The 18962-nt window shown below is 43.4% G+C and overlaps 1 protein-coding gene and 1 long non-coding RNA gene across 39 annotated transcripts in view; one reads left to right on the top strand and one right to left on the bottom strand.

Moving 5' to 3' along the window:
- ARHGEF28 (Rho guanine nucleotide exchange factor 28) overlaps positions 1 to 18962 on the bottom strand; it is a 273620-nt gene that overhangs the window by 111726 nt on the left and 142932 nt on the right. For 2 of the 38 annotated variants that reach the window (XM_070233471.1, XM_070233467.1), the window contains exon 1: positions 6358 to 6691. The exons of 35 other annotated variants lie outside the window; for them this stretch is intronic. In XM_070233471.1, the coding sequence (XP_070089572.1) occupies positions 6358 to 6442 (85 nt within the window). In that variant the 5' untranslated portion in view covers positions 6443 to 6691. Of the gene's footprint in view, positions 1 to 6357; positions 6851 to 18962 lie in introns of those variants that run through there. One more of the 38 variants, XM_005599627.4, reaches the window with a different exon arrangement.
- LOC138917363 (uncharacterized) lies at positions 6682 to 13825 on the top strand. Its single transcript, XR_011425230.1, has 2 exons — positions 6682 to 6797; positions 13406 to 13825. It is a non-coding gene; the product is annotated as an uncharacterized lncRNA (long non-coding RNA).

An 18962-nucleotide genomic window follows, 5' to 3' on the forward strand; every position in this document is an offset into this window, starting at 1 on the left:
CTTAAAGAGACTGAGCACTTACCGAGAACGACTAATTTCACTATTGCATCAGACCAAGTTTTCTATATTAGACTAAAATATACCCTTTCTCCTCTCCACTGCCCAGAAGGTAGGACTTCATAAGAAAGGTCAGATCTATTACGATGAAATAAAGACGAGAGAGAGAACCTGAGTGCAGTGTAAGGAACCTGCGCCACGATGCACTTCCCTGCTGACGGCCTGCTTCTATGGTCCAGGCACCACCAGCATGAAAACAGTCAGCTGGCTCCATCGCCAGGGAAGCCACTGTCTCAGGGTGAGAGACAGTAAACAGCTGCGATCCAGTAAGGAGAGGGCATCATAGAAACACACACAGGCCGGCGTGGAGCCAAGGATAAGATGATGAACTCTGACAGAATTCAGGACAGGCTTCCAGAGTAAGGACCCTGAAGCTGTGTCTCAAAGAACAAGTTGGGGATTTCTAGTTGGAAGTGGGGGAAATATTCACTTGAATTAGCCAAAACAAAATACAAGGGGAGCGAAAAGATTTATTGGAGGCACATGAAGGCAGCTTATGGAACGGAAAGAATTTAACACCCAAGTCTTGAGAGCGAGGCATCTGGGCAGCAACAGGCCCCCAGAGACCAGAACGAGGGCCTGGAATCCAGCGGGACCCTATCTTGCAACTGCTTCCCTTTCTGCACTTGCAGGATTTCCTCCAACTACTATAGCCTCCCAGCTAAAGGCTTCCACGCCAACCCTTCCAGCACTGTCACCCAAGAAGGAAGACCTCTCCCTCTCCAAACTCCAGTGTGGAAAATCCCAAGGAAAGACTGATTGGCCAAGTTTGGGGTCATTTGCTCACCCTGGGGCAATGGCTGTGGCCAGGCTGGAGGGATGCTGCGATTGGCCCACCCAAGTGGGGTACCCAGTCTGCTGCATCAAGGAAGGCAAGGTCACTTGAGAAGGTAGCAGCCGCATTTGGACCCATGGCCAGAGCAGTCGAGGGGCCACCCTTTAGAGAACATGAGTGCTGTTCAGCAAAGGGAAGGAGGAAGCTAGGCAGACAAAACAAACCGTCCAGACCAACGCGACACTCAGCCTCATTCCACATTTCTGCAGCCCCGTGAACGAACAGCGCACAAGCCAGGGCTGCTCCCACCACTTTGACACACTCTGCGTATGACTCTGCCCATTTGCCTGGAGGGACCACCTGTCTGTGAAAACCCCACCTGTTCACCACAGGCTATTGAAATGACATCCCACTCATGATGCCCTCAGCTTGAGCTGGTCTCTGCACCCCAAATTTCGATGGTAGTTTGTCCTGACCTCTCCCATGGGACTTATCACTTTCTGCCTGAATTAATGTATCTGAATAAACAACCACTGGTCCCTCCCCAAAAACGGAGTGGTAGGGAGGAATCTCCTGAACATGGAGTAATAAACTGTAACAGTGCCTCCCTTCCACTGACAGGGATTAATGCAAAAATATACCTGGCCTAAGCATTTACACGAACCTGAAATAAAGAAAAAAGCCAGTTTCAAATATTTGGCGAAGTATTTGTTTAACTCAGGGACCCATAGGGAGCCTGTAGGTCTGTTGTTCGGCGACGGGCTTGTGTCGAGCCTGCTTTTGCTGCTCGCAGAGGTGGGCCTCCGGGCACAGTGTGAAACTGCAACCGCTCTGCATGAGGTTAAACACCATCTTCATCATGAGCCAGCGAAGTCCTAGCAGGTTGTGTCACCTTTAGGAAAACGTCTCTCTTCCTTAATAAGGATTTCTGCAGTGACTCAACCCTCCCATGGTATTCAGGTATCTCTCGGGGGAATTTCCAGACTGGACACACACAAGCACGTGGAGGCACATGTGTGTATTCAAGGAAACTTCACGAAAGGAAGGGACAGAGGGCAAGAAAGAGGATGAGAACAAGTCCACGAGATAAAAGTAACTCATCTTTAACAGTTATCATTAGGCCTGCTGAAATGTCATCATACCTCTAACACTCACTACGCCAGGGATTACTTTTCAGATGAGGGACCTGCCTCCCAAACACTAAATGAGCTCATGAAAACGGCCAAAACAGGGGTCTCACGATTTTCATCTCCATTCCTGACATGCTCACTCTCTCTAAGTTCATCTTTCTCTGTCTGGGACAAACCTGTGAACTTTCCAGGACACACTGGAAGCACTCCCATGCCATCCTTTGCTTAATTTGTCCTGCCTTTCCTCAGCCAAATATCCAGCGCTCTGGTCGTCTGTCCATCTTTCCCCACCCAAACCAACGATGTGCGTCAGTACTACACACACGTGTATTGGGGGTATCAGGACATAGCAACAGCAGTACCGTTTTGCTCCTCCAGAGTCTCCACTGCCACCTCTGTTCCCAAAGATTCACAAGAGAGGGAGGAGCCAAGATGGTGAGACACAACAGCACATAAGGTGGCTGCCCATGGAAGTTCTCCATCCCTCACCTCTACTAAGAGGCAGTGAAACGTACTAGGAAGAACAAAACCTCTGAAGTCGATGTCCTGGCTGGAGGCCTGGCTCTGCCACTTCTCGGCTCTGTGCTTGGGAACTTGTTTCTCCTCTCTGAGCCTCAGAATCCCCAAATAATAAATGAAGATGACAACCACATCTAACATACGGGTCTTTTACAGGATGACACATGTGAGAAACAACTTACACATGTCACTCTCTCACTCATTCTCCTTCCTTATTCTACCATGGTTACTGTTTCCTGCATTTCCCGGCATGGCCTGGGGAATAACTTTAAAACTCTCTAAGCCTCAGCTTCCTCACCTGTAACACAGAAATATCATCTATCTAGAGAGTTATCTTGAGAATCATACATTTATTTAAATTCCCTGCTACAGCTTGATAAACAGTGGTTATTATGATTAACAAAGTACCATGTAAATATTAGTTATTTTGACTATGACTACCGAAAATCTGGTGCTAGCCAAGTTCTCCAAGGTTGTTAAGCTTTCTGACAGGCATTGCCTGCTTTGGTGACTGTAGACTGGTTTTGCACAAGCAAAAATTTTTTTAAAAACCCTCTTTCACACTTAGTGTCCTTCGAGAGGGGTATGATACAAGCTGGAGGAGAGAAGCTGCATCCGTGGATGAAAGGCACAGAGAACAGTCCAACATCTCCTGGGTCCTGACGATTTATACTGAAGAGTGCATTTCAAAGACTGTGTGACAGTTATGGGAAACTTAGGCAAGCTCCAATCCCTATATTTTTTATTTTTTTAAAGATTGGCACCTGAGCTGACAACTGTTGCCAATCTTTTTTTTTTTTCTTCTCCCCAAATCCCCCCGGTACATAGCTGTATATTTCAGTTGTGAGTGCCTCTGGTTGTGCCATGTGGGTTGCTGCCTCAATATGGCTTGATGAGCAGTGCCATGTCCACGCACAGGATCCAAACCCGTGAAACCCTGGGCTGCTGAAGTGGAGCATGCGGACTTAATCACTCGGCCACGGGGCCAGCTCACCATATTTTTTAATCTTTGATCAATAAACATTAAATTTCTTGGTTGAAGCTCCTACCGAAACCAACAGCATGAAACTCCAGGCATCTCTGGAGTCCTTGAAGCAGGACAGTAGTGGATTCTGACCCACTCCAATCATTGACCACTAGGTTCCCAGTACAGCCTCTCCTGGGGCTGCCCGCGAAATGACAAAGGGCAACTTTGGGAACCCCAGGAATACATTTGGGGCAGCTTGGTTTTAACGGTTTTCACCCTTTCCCTGCAGACACGGGTCATTTCCAAAGGCACTGCCTTCTAAGTTACGTCCTTTTCTCTTCCCCTCTGACGGCATGAGGATAAGAAAGTCCTAGGTACACTTTCTTACATTCAGCATACTGCAGAAGTACTATGTTCACACTGAGATCATCCTCAAAGAGATAAGAGATCATAGTTCTTCACAAACTGGCCACTGGGCTAAAAACATCAGGTTTCTTGGTATGTCTTCTGCTATGTGGAGGTGGCACAGCTGGGTCCTGGGAGGTGCGGGATCCATTCCCAATGCTAAGATCCCTGTAGCCAGGGATGGTGTCTGTCTGGTTCACCATTTCGCCTCACCTTCCAGGACAGTGCCTGGCACTCTGGAAATGCTTGTTGAACACATGAATAATTCCCCATCACTTCACCTCTTTGGGTCCCATCGTCCTCATCTGTAAAACGAGGTGGTTGGACCAGGTCATCCCTAAGGCCTACGGTTCTGGGACTCTGTCTAGCCAACAGTGCACTGTGACCAAACCCACTCTTCACAACCAGGTCATCATCATCTAATGAAGAAAGGAAGCACGGGACACTGTCTGACAAGACCAACCATATTTCTACTTGCCTTTTGTTTCTTAGCGGCAAATAGTTAATCATTTTCATATCCCAGGTACCTGCTTTCACTTGAATCGAGTTTAATTTACACATAGCTATGTTATGACTTTCTGCTCTAGCTCAAACTGGCTGTGCTCCAACTTCGGATTTCAAAGGGGAGCGTGATTAATGCGTTGCCTACAACTCCACCGGCCTAATCATTAATCCCCCGTCTCCCCAGGCTGTTAGGCTACCCAGGCCCCAGCAACACAGGCATGCAGCCAGCCAGCAAGGCAACACAGACGCAAAACTATAGAAAGCAGACTATTCCCCAAATTTAACCGGGTTAGAATAGCACAAAGGTTTGGTAGTCTTACAGGACTGCTACCTGTCCTCAGGAATTCCTCAAGGTACCAGAACCAATACTATTCCCTCTAAAGTGTGAGTGACTTAGTGTAGCTGCCCTCTCAGGTGTAATTTAACAGTTTTAAATAAAGTATTATTTGCCAATAACTTCAAAGTTACAAAAAAGCTGAAGGAAGAAGAATAGCGCAGTGAACACCAACATAGACCCTTTGCCCAGACTTACCTGTCGTTAACATTTTACTCCATTTTCTATTTGTATCTGAGCCTGCTTTCACATGCACCTGTGGGCACTCTGTCACAGGCATATTTTCTCCCCTGAACCATTTAATCGTAGGTTGCATAAATCATAGCCCTTTACCCCAAATAAGAAGAAATTAAATTTTAAAACAGCATAACAGGAAAACAGAATGTCTACAAATGTTTAAAGCCCCCCATGAAAGGATTTCAAGGATGGTGGCTGAGCAGCAAGGGAGATCAGCTGAGCCTGAGGCTTCCTACCACACCTGGATGCTCAGCCCGTCTTATTCCTGGGGTCGGCCTTGATCCCAGCCAAAGAGCAAACACAGACACACCCCTCTATTTTATCCTAGAAGGAAGGAAAAAGATCCTTGAAGCTAACCAGGGATGAAGATGACTGCCAGTCCTCCGTTTTGCTCTGGGAAGAGGACAGGGTGATGCAGCAGCTCATTTTGCTCCAGAGAACAGAAAACCCTGCTCTGTAAGGACAGGGCTACAAAGACAGCCCGCTTTCAGAAACACCTCTTCTGCTTGTTCCTACCTCCTTGAATTAAAAACATAGCCACATAAGTCCCTGCACAAGACAAGAGACGGAAAAGGTTACTCGCTACCTTTCTTGCTTGGTAAACTTCAAAAGGCAGCAAATTGCCACCTGCGGAGCCCAGGCCGCAGGCCGAGGCTGGTGCAGCAGGTACCCAGGGCATCTCCACTGCACCCAAACGCCAACACACCCCTGGTTTCCAAGGCCTGCACTACAAGAGTCGGGCACAGGCGACGGGGAACAAATGATGTAAACCCACTCCATTATTAATCGCACTGCAGACTAAGGCTCCTCTTCCTTTGGCAGTACAGGATTTTGCATACTTGCTAATTATTGTTAATAAACTTTTTAATATATGACCATATCCCCTGGAGATATATAGGCTTTCTTGTTGAAATTACTTTTTTAAAAGCCCTTCCTTATAGCATCTATAAAATCAGTCAAGTAGCATAAAATAGAAAGAACAATTTACTTAGGTACGAGATTTTTTTTAAAAAAAAATTAATACACACAAACTAAAACACCAAAGCAGCATAAACTGGGTACGGAACGCGTGCGTAGTTCTCTGCAAACCCCACAAAGACTGGACACGTTTAAAACAACAGGACTCTTCATTGTCAAGGTAACTCTGATTAAGTGAATCCAAAACATTTACCTGGTACTAAACTTTTTAAGAGAATTGCACACGCACAATCTAGCACAAAGGTAGACTCAAAGTGAAAGGAACCTAAGAAGAAAGAGGTTTGCCCCAGAAGTCGACCTGCAAAGCGTTTATACAGGGAGAGCTTTATGAAGACGTGTATAAACATGAACTTCATCAGAAAACAGTCTGGCAGAGAAACGAGAAAAGGAAAGGTAAGGAGACGAAGACGCTGGCTTGGCTCTGGGGCAAACAAAAGCTCCCGGGATCTACCTTGTTTGGACGCCCTCCGTCGAATCCTCATTTTGGGAAAGGAAGGCCACGAGTAGTTAAAAGGTGAATCCGAGTCAGAATCCATCTTTTTGTTTTGGTGAAATGAACAGATTCAAGGGCAGAGACTGGGGAAGAACTCGGGTGTCCCCGCCAGGAGGCAAGTCTCCCGTGTGATGTAAGGGGAAGGAACGGGGCTGGCAAAGAGCTGCCAACACCGAGAGGGAGAGGCAATCAATGTTTTTCTTCCTTCGGGCGTCCAGGCATGCAGATGAGGAGGCGGCTGTAAACGTTACAGCTAAGCGAGGGAAGTACGAAGAGGAGAGAGAGGCAGCTCGAGTCGCACTGGTACATCACAGGCCAGTTATTCAAAAGGTCACTGGGAGCAAATGAATCATTAACTCGCCTCTCCTCGCGGCTGGAAATGGAAACGAAGAAGAAAGGTAAGCGGGGACTGAGAGCCTCTGCGATTCTAGAAAGGTCTCCAAATGCAGACACTTGTTCTGTCCTGGAGCTGGAGTATCGTTTCTCAGAAAGCCACCCTGTGCAGTGTGAGAGAAAGGTTGAGGCTTACACGTGTGGACAGTCAGAAAGCCTGATGCACAGGCAAAGGCAGGCCACGAGGCTCAGGGCAGGGATTTTTCCGAAGCAATCTATTCTTTCATCCCATTGGCATTTCAGATTCTGGGGCCAAAACAGCTCTGATAATTCATTTAACAATGCAGTCTCCCCCATCCTTTTAATCCTAAAGTGGTTTGGAAGCTTTAACTTTTATACAGAATTGTACTCATCTCATTAAATTCACCCAAGGTCATCTACTACTGCTTAGCACAATTGGGGCGTTTTTCCTCAGTCCTCACCAAATTTGGGCATCAATCATAAGGATTTGGGCGACTTGAGAGCTCTGATCTAAACTTGCAGTCCGTCTCAGCAGAGCTAGTGACTAATTTACCACAAACCAACAGTCCTTACGCCGTCTTCCTGAACAGCTCTCCAGCAATTAACATTCAGCAGAAGCCCATGACCGCCTCCCCGTAAATCATGATGCTGCTCGAGCTCACTTCCCTACTCCGCACAGGCACACGGATGCATGTGTCCCAAATAAGCTCAAGGACAGCAGCCAAGATCTGCCGTGGAAGAAAGCATGTCTCAAGTGCCAGAGGCGAGTCTCTTTTAAGCATTTCTTCTAGTAGCAATGACAGCAAGAAGTATTGTTCTGTTTTCTGAGGTCGTCTGATGCCCAAATAAACTAGAGAGTGGAATATCTGTTCAACTCTGCCGATTTGGAACATGAAGATGTGTGTCTTAATTAACATTCAGCTCTTTACTTGAATTATTTCCCAAATTCTGGGCTCTATCATACCACACTGTGTTAAGAAAACAGATGATAACCTGCTCCGTGACAGCGAATCCTATCTGCCTGGGAGGGGGGGGTGAGGGACACAGATAGAAGTGGAGAAAGGGGGGAAACCACTTAAATTCTCATCCAAATCAATATCAGAATGACATAAATCACTGTCGTGTTTTATATGGTTTGCTGCATAAATATACAACCAGAACAAAATACAACTAGAAGAGAGTCGCAGGCATTACAATGAAGCGAAAATAAACATTAATACGTTTTCTATTTGGTGGTCTTTTATTTGAAAAATAATCATATATTTTTCTTAATCAGCTGGGCACAACTGGAAGGATATATTACTCTCAACCCTTACATCAAGTAAGAGAGTTTTAGTCCTATGGATCTTTAATAGGAAAGTAGATAAAATCCTGTGGATGGGTGTTCCCATTCATTCTCAGTTCGAGGACTTATAACAGCCCCGGGACACTGCAGGCATGTGCTGAATGAATGAATGATTTACACTTGCTAGTCTCAACCCGCAGGTGAAGAATCTCTACACGACAGCTGCAATATTTTTCATAAGTTCTGATTGAAAACATATCTTGACAAAAAACTACAAGAACTCTTGTTAAGTGCTTAAAAATATATTTGTACTTTATTCGTCACAACAGTATCTATATTTGAAAAAAAGAGCAGTAGAGAATGGGTAGAGAAAACCCATTGTTTTCTAAGGCTACAGGCCACTCTTGGGATGTGCATAGATCCACGGACCCTTGGCTGCCTCAGAGACATCCAGGAACCTCCACCAGGAGAGACCATCACCAAACTGAAAGGAAAGTGCTGGATCAGGAGATACTGTCATCTTTCTCCTTCTAACGCACGGTGAAGTTTGAGAGCCACTTAACTAGGATAAATTCCAGGTCAATAAACTATGGGGCAAGCTGCTCCTCCCCAGCATCAGTGATCGATCAGAAGAACTTCAGGACAACGCAGAGAGAGAGCTACGAAAGAATTTTGTAAAATGCATTCCTATTAGTTGAGATGCCAGATAGATCCACCTTAATCTGATTTTGCTCAAAGCACAGTCCTCGTTGACCAATTACATATCAACTGATTATTGATATGGAAATTATTCTGACAATCAAACTACTAAAACGACCCAACCAGTACATGTGAGACACCCAACAAGACCTTCTAATCTCATTTGCTTTATTATTTATCAATTTTTAAAGAAATTATTTCTGCTGACCAGCCATACACAGTTAACATACACAGTGAAGTAGAAAATCCTGTGTTTGCACAGCCCTTTTTATTTTTAGGCAAGCTCGTTTTCTGCTCAAAGAATTTCTCCTGAATGAATATGAGTCACTTATCTTCCTTGTTTTCTATAGTAATTGGTCCTTTTTTCCCCACTGTGCTGATACGATGGCAGTTAAATTAATTTGAGATGTTATTTACATCTCAATCATATTCAACAGGTTAATTTCTTTGCTTTCTCTGGCTGATTGCAATTGCACTGGAAGAATTCAGTGATATATCCCCAAGGCCACTTTCTCACCAGATATCACACAACCATGAGGCTACACAGTGTGAATGACTTCATCACCCTCACTGTGCCTCCTTTAAACAGAAAATCCTTGGCTTAGAAAATAACCTCCATGGGGTTACAGTGATCCAGGGTAGACGCTGCTGCCCTCAAGGTCCAGCTTTCTGGAAGACCCAGAGAGAAGGGAAATTTTCCTTGATTCTCCTCATCTAGACAACACGTCACCTACCCTTCAACCTCGATAAAATTAAGCCTCTTTAGAAGGGTATTTATATTTTGGCTTGAATCATAGCATTTGCACAGTTTTCTTATCCTCCAATGGGACCCAAAATTCCTTGAGGGCAAGGACGGGGTCATACTCATATTTGTAAGGAGCCACAAGCTAAAAGGAAAAATCATGGGTTTTTAGAGCCATGTATATCTGGGCCCAAATAGTACCTCTGTCACTTAACTTAGAGGCCCTAACCAAGTCCCTCATATCTTCTGATCCTCAGTTGTTTCATATAAAATGAGATCATAACGTCTATACTTCAAAGAGTTGTGAGGATCAAATGAGATTATAACAGTGAAGAACTTAACATAAGTAAGTTTTCAATAAGTTTTAACTTAAATATTAAATATAAATAAACTTTCTCTTTTGTAATATTTCTCTTTTTGAATTATTCTTATCTTTACCTCATGAGTAATAGCTTGATTTTCAAAACTGAGACATGGCACCGTGCAAAGCAGTTTCAAGAAAATCACACCAAGACAGGGGGGAGGGGGGATTTATTTTGCTTCTCTGCTCCATTGTTAGACCACAGGTTTTAACACTACTAGACATCACGCTTGGAAAAAGTCATAAGAATCACAAACAAGAGATGGCAAGACCCCCAAAGCCAAGACTAGCCTGTCCTGGAGAACTTCAGCCAATACAGTGACAATTTAATGTAGCTTTGGGTTCTAGCACCAGCTGAAAATCAGAGATAGTCAAACTCTTTCTCAAAATTCCCTTAGAAGGCATCGTGTTATCTCTGTTAGTTGAATACCAGCAGCTCTTCGTTGAACATCATTACCTGGGCTGGGCACGAGGTACAATGGTTGGCTTTCATTGAGAGGCCACGTTATACTGAAAATGAGGATCCTCATAGCACAGCTCATATCCACGTGGTAAGATGCCCCCACTACGAGCAGGTTTGGGGGAACAGCACATCAACATCTCCAGGCCACACCCACTCAGGGACGGCACACTCAGAGAGTGGAACCACGGGCGCACACACCTCGAGGTTTAAATTGTTATTTCTCTCCCTTCCTCACCATCCTGTTCTGTTTTGTTTTTAAACAGAGCCCATAAAATTGAATTCTCATAAAACAGACATGAATTGGGAGCACGGTACAACCACTGTCATAAATTGGAATTCCAGGATGCCACCATTCATAACACCACCTACTTTAAAGATAGGGATTTTTCTTTTATTTCTTATCTGCCTTTATTACCTGGATTTATTTGAACAAAAACCTTCATGCCCCTTCAGAGGCCCTGATATGTTTCCTTAAATCACTCTATTGACTAAGGGAAAAAATGTATACAAACTAGAAATCCAACAAGATGACATTACCTGTATTATGATATAGCCACACGTAGTATAAAAGAAAATACCCAAAACACTTCAGGACAGGAAAGTAATAGATTTTTTGACTGAGGCAACATATTAAAGAATTAGATCATCAAAGCTTCCACCGTTGTTTAGTATTGCTACACATATAGGTTCTACTTAGATGATTCTCTTAAGAAAATAAAGATCCTTGGTGGAGCTTGTTTGTTTTGAGCATTGAAGTTCCTGGGCATAACCTGAAAGGAAAGAATTAGAACAAATTGGCTAAGTTCTTCTGAACAATAAATTACGAGGAATTTTGTATCTTGGCAAGGCAGCTGTAGATAGTGGATGTGAGGGACCCTGGAGGTGGGAGAAGCAAGGACACGAGCCATGAGTCTGCGCAGAGAAAGGGTGAGGGGTCGCAGAGCATCTTATGGCAGCCTAACATTTGTTATCGCAGCAGGAAGAGCAATATCTACAGTTGCACTTGGATTTTTTCCGATAATGTTCCAATTCCAATTTTCCCAAACCTGCCCAAAAAGTTTCTTACATGCCACGGACTTATTCACAGACTTATTTTCATCAATTTTAATATTCAAAGTTCAACTTACTGTTCTAGAGACTTTTATATGGTCATTCACAGGTAAATAAGTTAAGTATAAGGTATAAAATGATTAAATAATTTAAATTTAGTTTTAACAAACTCTAAATTATCAATTCCACAGTTCTGAACTAAAATTCATACAAAATGTAACAGTCCTAGTTTGAAAAAACAATCCTAGTTTTAAATAAAGGGTGGCTCATCTTCTATACGCTACTGGAGTGTTGTCTCTTCCAGGCTCGCTCATCCAACAGGGTGAGGAAATATATATGTGTGTGTCCAACCCTTTGTATATACACGTATCTACAAATATTTTTCCATGCAACCATGTGTATCCATGTTAACTAATCATGAATGCATACTGACGTCTACAACTCTAATTCATTAGAACGTGGACCATTCTAGCCTCCTGCCCTCATCTATAAATTCCCACTCCAACAGTGAGGTCCCTGGCACCTAGTCTCCATAATCCATTTACTTAATTCATCATTTCCAGTGCACATTTATAGTGGCATCAGAATTGTTAACCTGAACCCCTGTGGGAAACAACTTTATCACCTAGAGGATAGTGCTTTTGCCTTTATTCTTACAGACTCTACTCATTTCCAAAGGTACTGAGGTCTGCACCCCCCCATCCCCTACAGGAAGGTATTTCATACATTTTTAGTACACTTAGATTATTTTGTCACTTCTGCATTCCATCATAGGATACTCCAACTTAATTTTTTTATTTGCACACATTAAAGTTTACTCTGTGTGCCATTAAGTCCTATGGCTTTTGACAAATGCAGCATGTGTCCACCGCTACAGTATCATAAAGCATACTTTCACCACCTAAAAAAAGAAAACCCGGCAGTGATGGGAAATATGAAGAACACAGAAGCCAGCTGCAAGAGTTTCCCATTGCCAGAACCAGAACGCTGTGATCAAAACAGCAGTACTAGATTATTACTCAAAGTGCGAAATAAATATCCATGAATCCATACCGACATAAATGACTGAACAAACAGATACGTAGCGGGATACAAGTCTCCCACGTGGAAGAATTCCAAATAATTGATGCAGATACTCTGCCCACAAGGAAGAAGATAGATGCATCCCCACTCCTTAATATGGGCTGCACGTCATGATTCCCTTCCAAAGAGCACAGAATGGAACGGTGGTTGGGAAGAGTAATTTTACCTCCACCAGGTAATAAGGTCATCACGAACAGTGACATGTTAATAGTATATACCTTTGATATGATGTCATGAAAATGGCACTCTTCCTCTGTGATCTTCCTCCCAAAACCCATAACCCCAGTTTACTGATGGGAAAAACATCAGAAGAATACCACTTCAGTGACATTCTACCAAATACCTGACCAGTATTATCAAAAACAGGGACAGTATGAGAATCTCCCTCAGCCAAGGGGAGCCTAGGGAAACACGACAACTAAACGTCACATGGTATCCTGGATGGGATCCTGGGAGAGAAAAAGGAAATTAAATAAAAACTAAGAACTTCTAAATAAAGTATGGACTTCAGTCAATAATAATGTACCAATACGTTGTTGATACATTATTGTATCAATTGATATTGTTCATTGATTTTTGACAAATGTACCATAATAAATGATGTTAATAATAGGGGAAACTGGGGGTGGGGGTGGCACACGGGAGGTCTCTACTATCTTTACAACTTTTCTGTAAATCTAACACTGTTCTAAAAATTAAAGTCTAAAAACTTTTTAAAGGATGAGGGCAAAAAGTACAGAAACTATGTTCATTAAATGATTTTGTAACCCGTGTTAAAAGAACGTTTGCATCACTTATTCAAATATGGAGAATTCAAGTCGAGTATAAAACTCCATGTCCTTTCGCTTAAGTTCTTATCATGCGAAGTTGCCATGTAACTCTGAGGGAACTAGTGAGGCATTTAAAGATTACAGGCTGAAAATAATTTTAATTTTTCAGAAACAAATCGTGTCTCTTTGGGGTTAACAGGTTCTCAAGAGTTCACCCGAGTGAGCAGCTCCCACGTGGCACCTGGGGGTGCGTGAGCCTACTTCAGGCCGGGAGGAAGCTTACTGGACCCCAAGAACCTGGACGAAACCCAGCCAGCTTCTTCCGCGTTTTCTTCCTAAGTTCTGGATACCTTTAACTTCACTCTTTATTCTGATTTTTGTTTATTTTAAATATTACACAGAAACAACAGATTATTTACTACTGGATCTCCTCTTCGACCTCTGGTTGCATCGCTTCTCTATACGTTAGCTACACATACTGTAAAGAATAAATCTGTTGGCTTCCTTGCCCACACCTGAAGTAAGGGGCTATGTTTCATAAAAATGTCTTCTAAATTAGCCACTCTAAAAGTTAGAGCAAATTGTCCCAATAAATTGTTACAGCTTGTACTGTCTGGCATGAAAGCTAGCCAGAATCTTAATTGCCCTAAAGTCCCTCCAAGGGATTAATCGCTGGTGCTCAGTAAAAAGCAAGCCTAGACCCACAGAAACACACTCACCCTGCAATCCAGTTCACACCCAGTGATGCCTCTGTGAGGGCAATTCTTGCACTAAGTGTCTGTACACACAGGTATCGCAACACAAGAAAAGGAGAAGAAATCCCTGGGTGGAGCTTTCCATATAAAACTTTTACAAATATTGTTTGCAGAAAATATTTCGTATCTTTCATTTGTTTCATGTTTTATAAATTAGTTGTAGTTTCCTTAAGATTGCATACTTGTTTGAAATTTATAATCTAATCATTTGATTTAAACATCAAAATAGCATCTTTAGGGATGGCATCTATGGAATTTCCTTACTCACTAAGCTGATTTATTTGGAGTTGAGGATCCTATGCTAGAGAATAAGAAATTTAGAGTTCAGAGAGAGAACTGCCATTTTCCCCCTCCCTCGATTACATTTCAGAAATTAAGCTGAGATGAAAGGAGAAGGTTTAGACTACTGCTCGTAGTGATGCCAAGCAGCTGACGTCCTCGTAATGCCTTATGACATTGGAGTAAGCCCGCCTCCCTTCACGCCAATCTGTGCACCTCAAAGTCCAATTACCGACTCTGTAACAGCAAATTACAATCACTTGATTTCTTCTTAACGTTAAAAATCATTAATCTTTAAAAGTTAATCATCTCATTTAGGTTCAAGTAGCTGGGAAATTCTTTCAACAAATTTTTGCAAAGTTTTCAATTTCCCACAGATCTACAATAATACTGACGGTGTTAATCAATGAAAGTCTGCAAACCTGATGCCAATTGGCTTCTATTAACTTCTCTTGCAATCAGTGGAGATAAAACAGAACCACCTTCCCCCAACTCCAAAACTATGGGAAACCCAGCAAGTTAGGCATGATTTCAGCAGAGCAGAGCCCCCTAAGGGACCGCGTTGTTTCTCTCAATCTCTGCGGCACCTGACAATCACCTGGGGGCTTTAGAACTGCCAAGGCCCAGGCTACACTCAGACCAGTTCAGTCAGACTTCTCTGGGGGTGGGACAGGGCCTCAGCATGATTAAAGGTGACTGACAATCACAGGGTAACCGAGAGCTTAGGTTGGCCGCTCCTAACCTTAACTCACTTTGATTTTGTTCTTTGTACATTTCCGAGCAAACATCAGGCAGAACACTAGACCCACCCTCATATCAGACAGGGTCCTAGACCTGAGACTTACAATTTAACATAGGTTTTCTTTTTTTAATCAGAAGAAGAGAATACCATAGACTATACGCCTCCAGTAAGGCTTTAGTTTCTTCATGTTTCCTAGTGCAAAGTATATAATAACCGAAAAATCCCAAAATTCTCTCTTTCAATTTATGGGATAAAAGTCTGCCAATAAATATTCCAATTGTCTAATTTAAAGAAAAATGCCTTATTCACATTCCACAAGGAGAATTTCATCCAAACAATGAAGCCGCAAATATAAAAGGCTGAACACTCGTGACAAGGGAACAAAGTGGAGCTTATAACATTCTGCAGGATTCCAATAAGTCAGCAACTTCTTCCACCAAAAACAATTTCTAAAACCTCAACAACTGCAATAAGAAAATTTCATTGAAGTCAACAAAGAGAGTAAAATTTGAGTCAGAATTTTTACAAATAGCTTTGCATTCCCAATGGTCTTCTTGGGATGTTTCTCCATCCCAAGCCCCTTTACTTCAAAGCCAAATCGCTGGGAAGCTTTGGTTTGTGGTAGAGAGATGACCCCCCCAAAAAAAGAAAAGAGAAAAAAGGGAATTCACAGAAGCTTCTGTAGCCTGGGGCACAGAGAGCTCTGCCCAAAATTAGGCTGACGATTTATTTTTCAGAAGCATAGGAACTCCACAAAGATTCCCTCTCCTTTTTCTTTCATGTTTCATGCAATATTCTTGAGATCTCAACATAGATACACATGTTATTAAATAACAGCCAATAGAGGGCCAGCATCCACTGACATGGGTCCTAGATCTTAAGACTGCACACTTCAGATCCTGTTTAGAGCCATCTGAAAACTGTTTTCACAAGCAACTTAAAATTGCTATTTTATAAGCTCTTATAGCTTAGTAGCATTCATTCCATTTCCAGACTTTTAGTCAACATAAGAAAAGGAAGACTAACCAGTTAGTGCTACGTCGTGGTGGTTTGTCAGACTAGCACTATTGACCACACTGTCTCCACCCAGCTCACCACCAAAATCCATGGCCCAGACCTCTCCGAGATATCCCCACCAACGGAGATCTTGAAAAAAGACTTCACCCCACACCTAACATTCTGTTCTGGAGGGGCTGTCCCGATGGGACTCCTGAGCACTTCCTCTGGCTTCCCTTTGCTGCTGTTGTCCTCAGCCTTCCTGTGTGGGCCCTCTGCTGCTCCCTCTGGTCCCGTCCACAGTCAGGAAAGGTCTGCATCGTCTAGGGTGAGCAATCTGAGCGCCTCACTTCCTACTGTTTGTTTCTGTCTGTTTCTGCTTCCTTCTTTTCCCGATTGGTCTGGATGGGTTTTTTTTTAGGTATCAAGTCAGGCTTCCTCCACATCCAGCTTTGGTTCATCTGTCTCCGTGGTGCCCACCCTCCCTGTCCCAGCACCCACTAACAGGTTCTCTTTTTCTTATATTACACATAAGTAACAAACAATAGTAGCAATGAAGTGACCCAAAGTATTAAAGAATAACTGTGATTCGAGCCTGAGGATATACTGACATCCAGGCTGCTCTACAAAACCAAATACATATTACAGAAAGGAGGGTTTTGCCCTAGCTGATAAATATCTGTGGGGAGAATCTATGACCTTTTCCTTTTCTTCTTACAAAAGTAATCCATCTTTTTCGATAGAAAAATTTACAGTACCATTTTAAGCTATCTTCTAAAACAGAGCTTACTTTTGGCATATGTTAAATCAATAAAGCAGGACCCAAATTCTGTTGTTTACATGATCACAACTATATAAAAAATAGATGCATAGGAAAAATCCTGGTAGAAAATATACCAAAATTTAATAGTAGCTGCTTTGGGGTAGGATGATTACAGGGATGTTTTTCTCTTTTTCTACTCTTTCTAAAATTTTTAATTTTTCTACTATGAGCATTTATTTTTTTTATTTAAAAAGACTATTTTTTCCAAATGGCTCAATTATCACCATATTCTGTTTAAAGTCTTCTGTGGCACTCGCGCTAAGCCCAGTTTCTGCAAGCCAAACCTGGAAAAGCAGACACAGTGCTGCTTCATGCCCAGAGCTTCAAGGTCCCAGGACTTCCCAAGCAAGGAGGATGACGCCAGCCAATTCCATCCCCACCTCCCCTAGGGTCTCTCTACCTCCCTGCCACCTTCCCCCAAGGGGAAAGTTAAAACACGCTCACATGGCTCTTGTTTGAACATGTCAGTTTCACCAGTCTTTCATTTTTTTCCATCCAAATACTCATACAATAAACAGCCTTAGCCAAGTAAGTTCGAAGTCATCTTTACTCCAGTGCAGACCACAGCTAAAATAAATTATTGCAGGAAAATCGGCTTTGGTGTCAGCGTCACTAAATCCGGTCTGTCACACACAACCTCATTCGCACTCTTGAATATCACCTGCTGAGAAAGCAGGAGTGTCACCTCCCAGGAGCTCCCGTAATTCACCTCAGACACTGGCACTCTTGTTTCTCAATCCTCAAGCAGGAGCTTCACTTTTCACAGGAAACCTTACTCTCTAACCAGCCGCACATCTTCATTGTTTCAGAGTCGACCTTTCAAAAGTAGAGTTTGCGAGGCAGCATCTCATCAAGCCATTTCCAGCTCTGCTGATTCAGTGATGGTTTCTGCATCTTCGTTCGCAGTAGATTCCAACAGGGCAGCCGAAGCTCACCCACCCCAGGACCTCCCACAGGCTGTCCCCTTGCTCCCGCTGGATGTTCACGTCCCTTCTCGGCACAGCATTTGCTGCTGCCCACTATTGACCTTCTACTTCTTAATCATATTTAGTCCCATATACTTGAGCCAAATGGACCCTTTCTTCCTTCTTAATTTCCGTAGTGACCCTTTTCATCTGCCTTCACTTCTTCCACTTCCTCCAAGTGCTTTGCCCTCTCCCCTATTCTGCCCGCCTGCACTGAGAAGGAACCGGACGCTGAGGAGTCCTGCTCTCCACCGTAGCAGCAACAGAACTGGATCCCAGCCCTCCAACTGATATTCTCCCCTTGGAGCAAAATGCCAGGCCCGTCGGCATCCACAGAACGGGGCCACGGCTCCTGGACTCATCACAAATGTAACCTTACTGTCACTACCTGCTGCGATGGTCCTGGGGCACTGGCTTAGACGAGCTTACCAGCTGTCACCCACCCGAGACGTCATTCCTCCAACCAACAGTCATTTTCAGGATATAAACTAACGGCCAGTATGATTCTTGATGTTCTGACGGGTCAACAACACAAAGAGAACATCCAGTGCAATAAACTAAATAAAATTTAAAAGTCAGTTTCTCGGCGACGCATCACAGGCTCAATAGACATACGTGGCTACTGTCTACCCTACCGAATAGTGCAGATATGGAACGTGTCCACCATCACGGAAAGGTCTATGAGGTCACTAGACTCATATCAACCATGTTAAATGATACAAGTCAGCAAAGACACAGACCTCGACCCCGCATTTATCAGCGTTTCCTTAGAGCCTGAGCAGAATACAAGCACATAGAAAATAACACAACCGCTGCAAGGCAGCCTTGGGGAAAGCCGTTTTCAGTCCCAGCCTCCAGCTCACCATCTGACTGTTGCTCCCTGCTTGCTGCCCCCTTCTCCGTCTCAGAAGGTTCTTTTAAAATCAATTATCATTTTCTTTGCATAAAGTCAGGTGACTTTTTTTAATCCAAAAAGTTTAAATGAACAAAAAAGCAAATGCTAGCACAGGGAACAATCATTCATGAGCCTTTTCATAAAACACCGGAGTAGAGTCAGACACACGTCACTCTCCAGTTCTTCACTGCAATCCTCCTCAGACACGACGATGTTACCGACGAGACCCTCCGGGTAGGTCAAGCCGCTACAGTTTCCCTAACATGTGTCTTCTCACATGGCAGGGACACCAGTTTGAGAA

Source organism: Equus caballus, chromosome 14, assembly GCF_041296265.1.
Source record: "Equus caballus isolate H_3958 breed thoroughbred chromosome 14, TB-T2T, whole genome shotgun sequence".
NCBI lineage: Eukaryota > Metazoa > Chordata > Mammalia > Perissodactyla > Equidae > Equus > Equus caballus.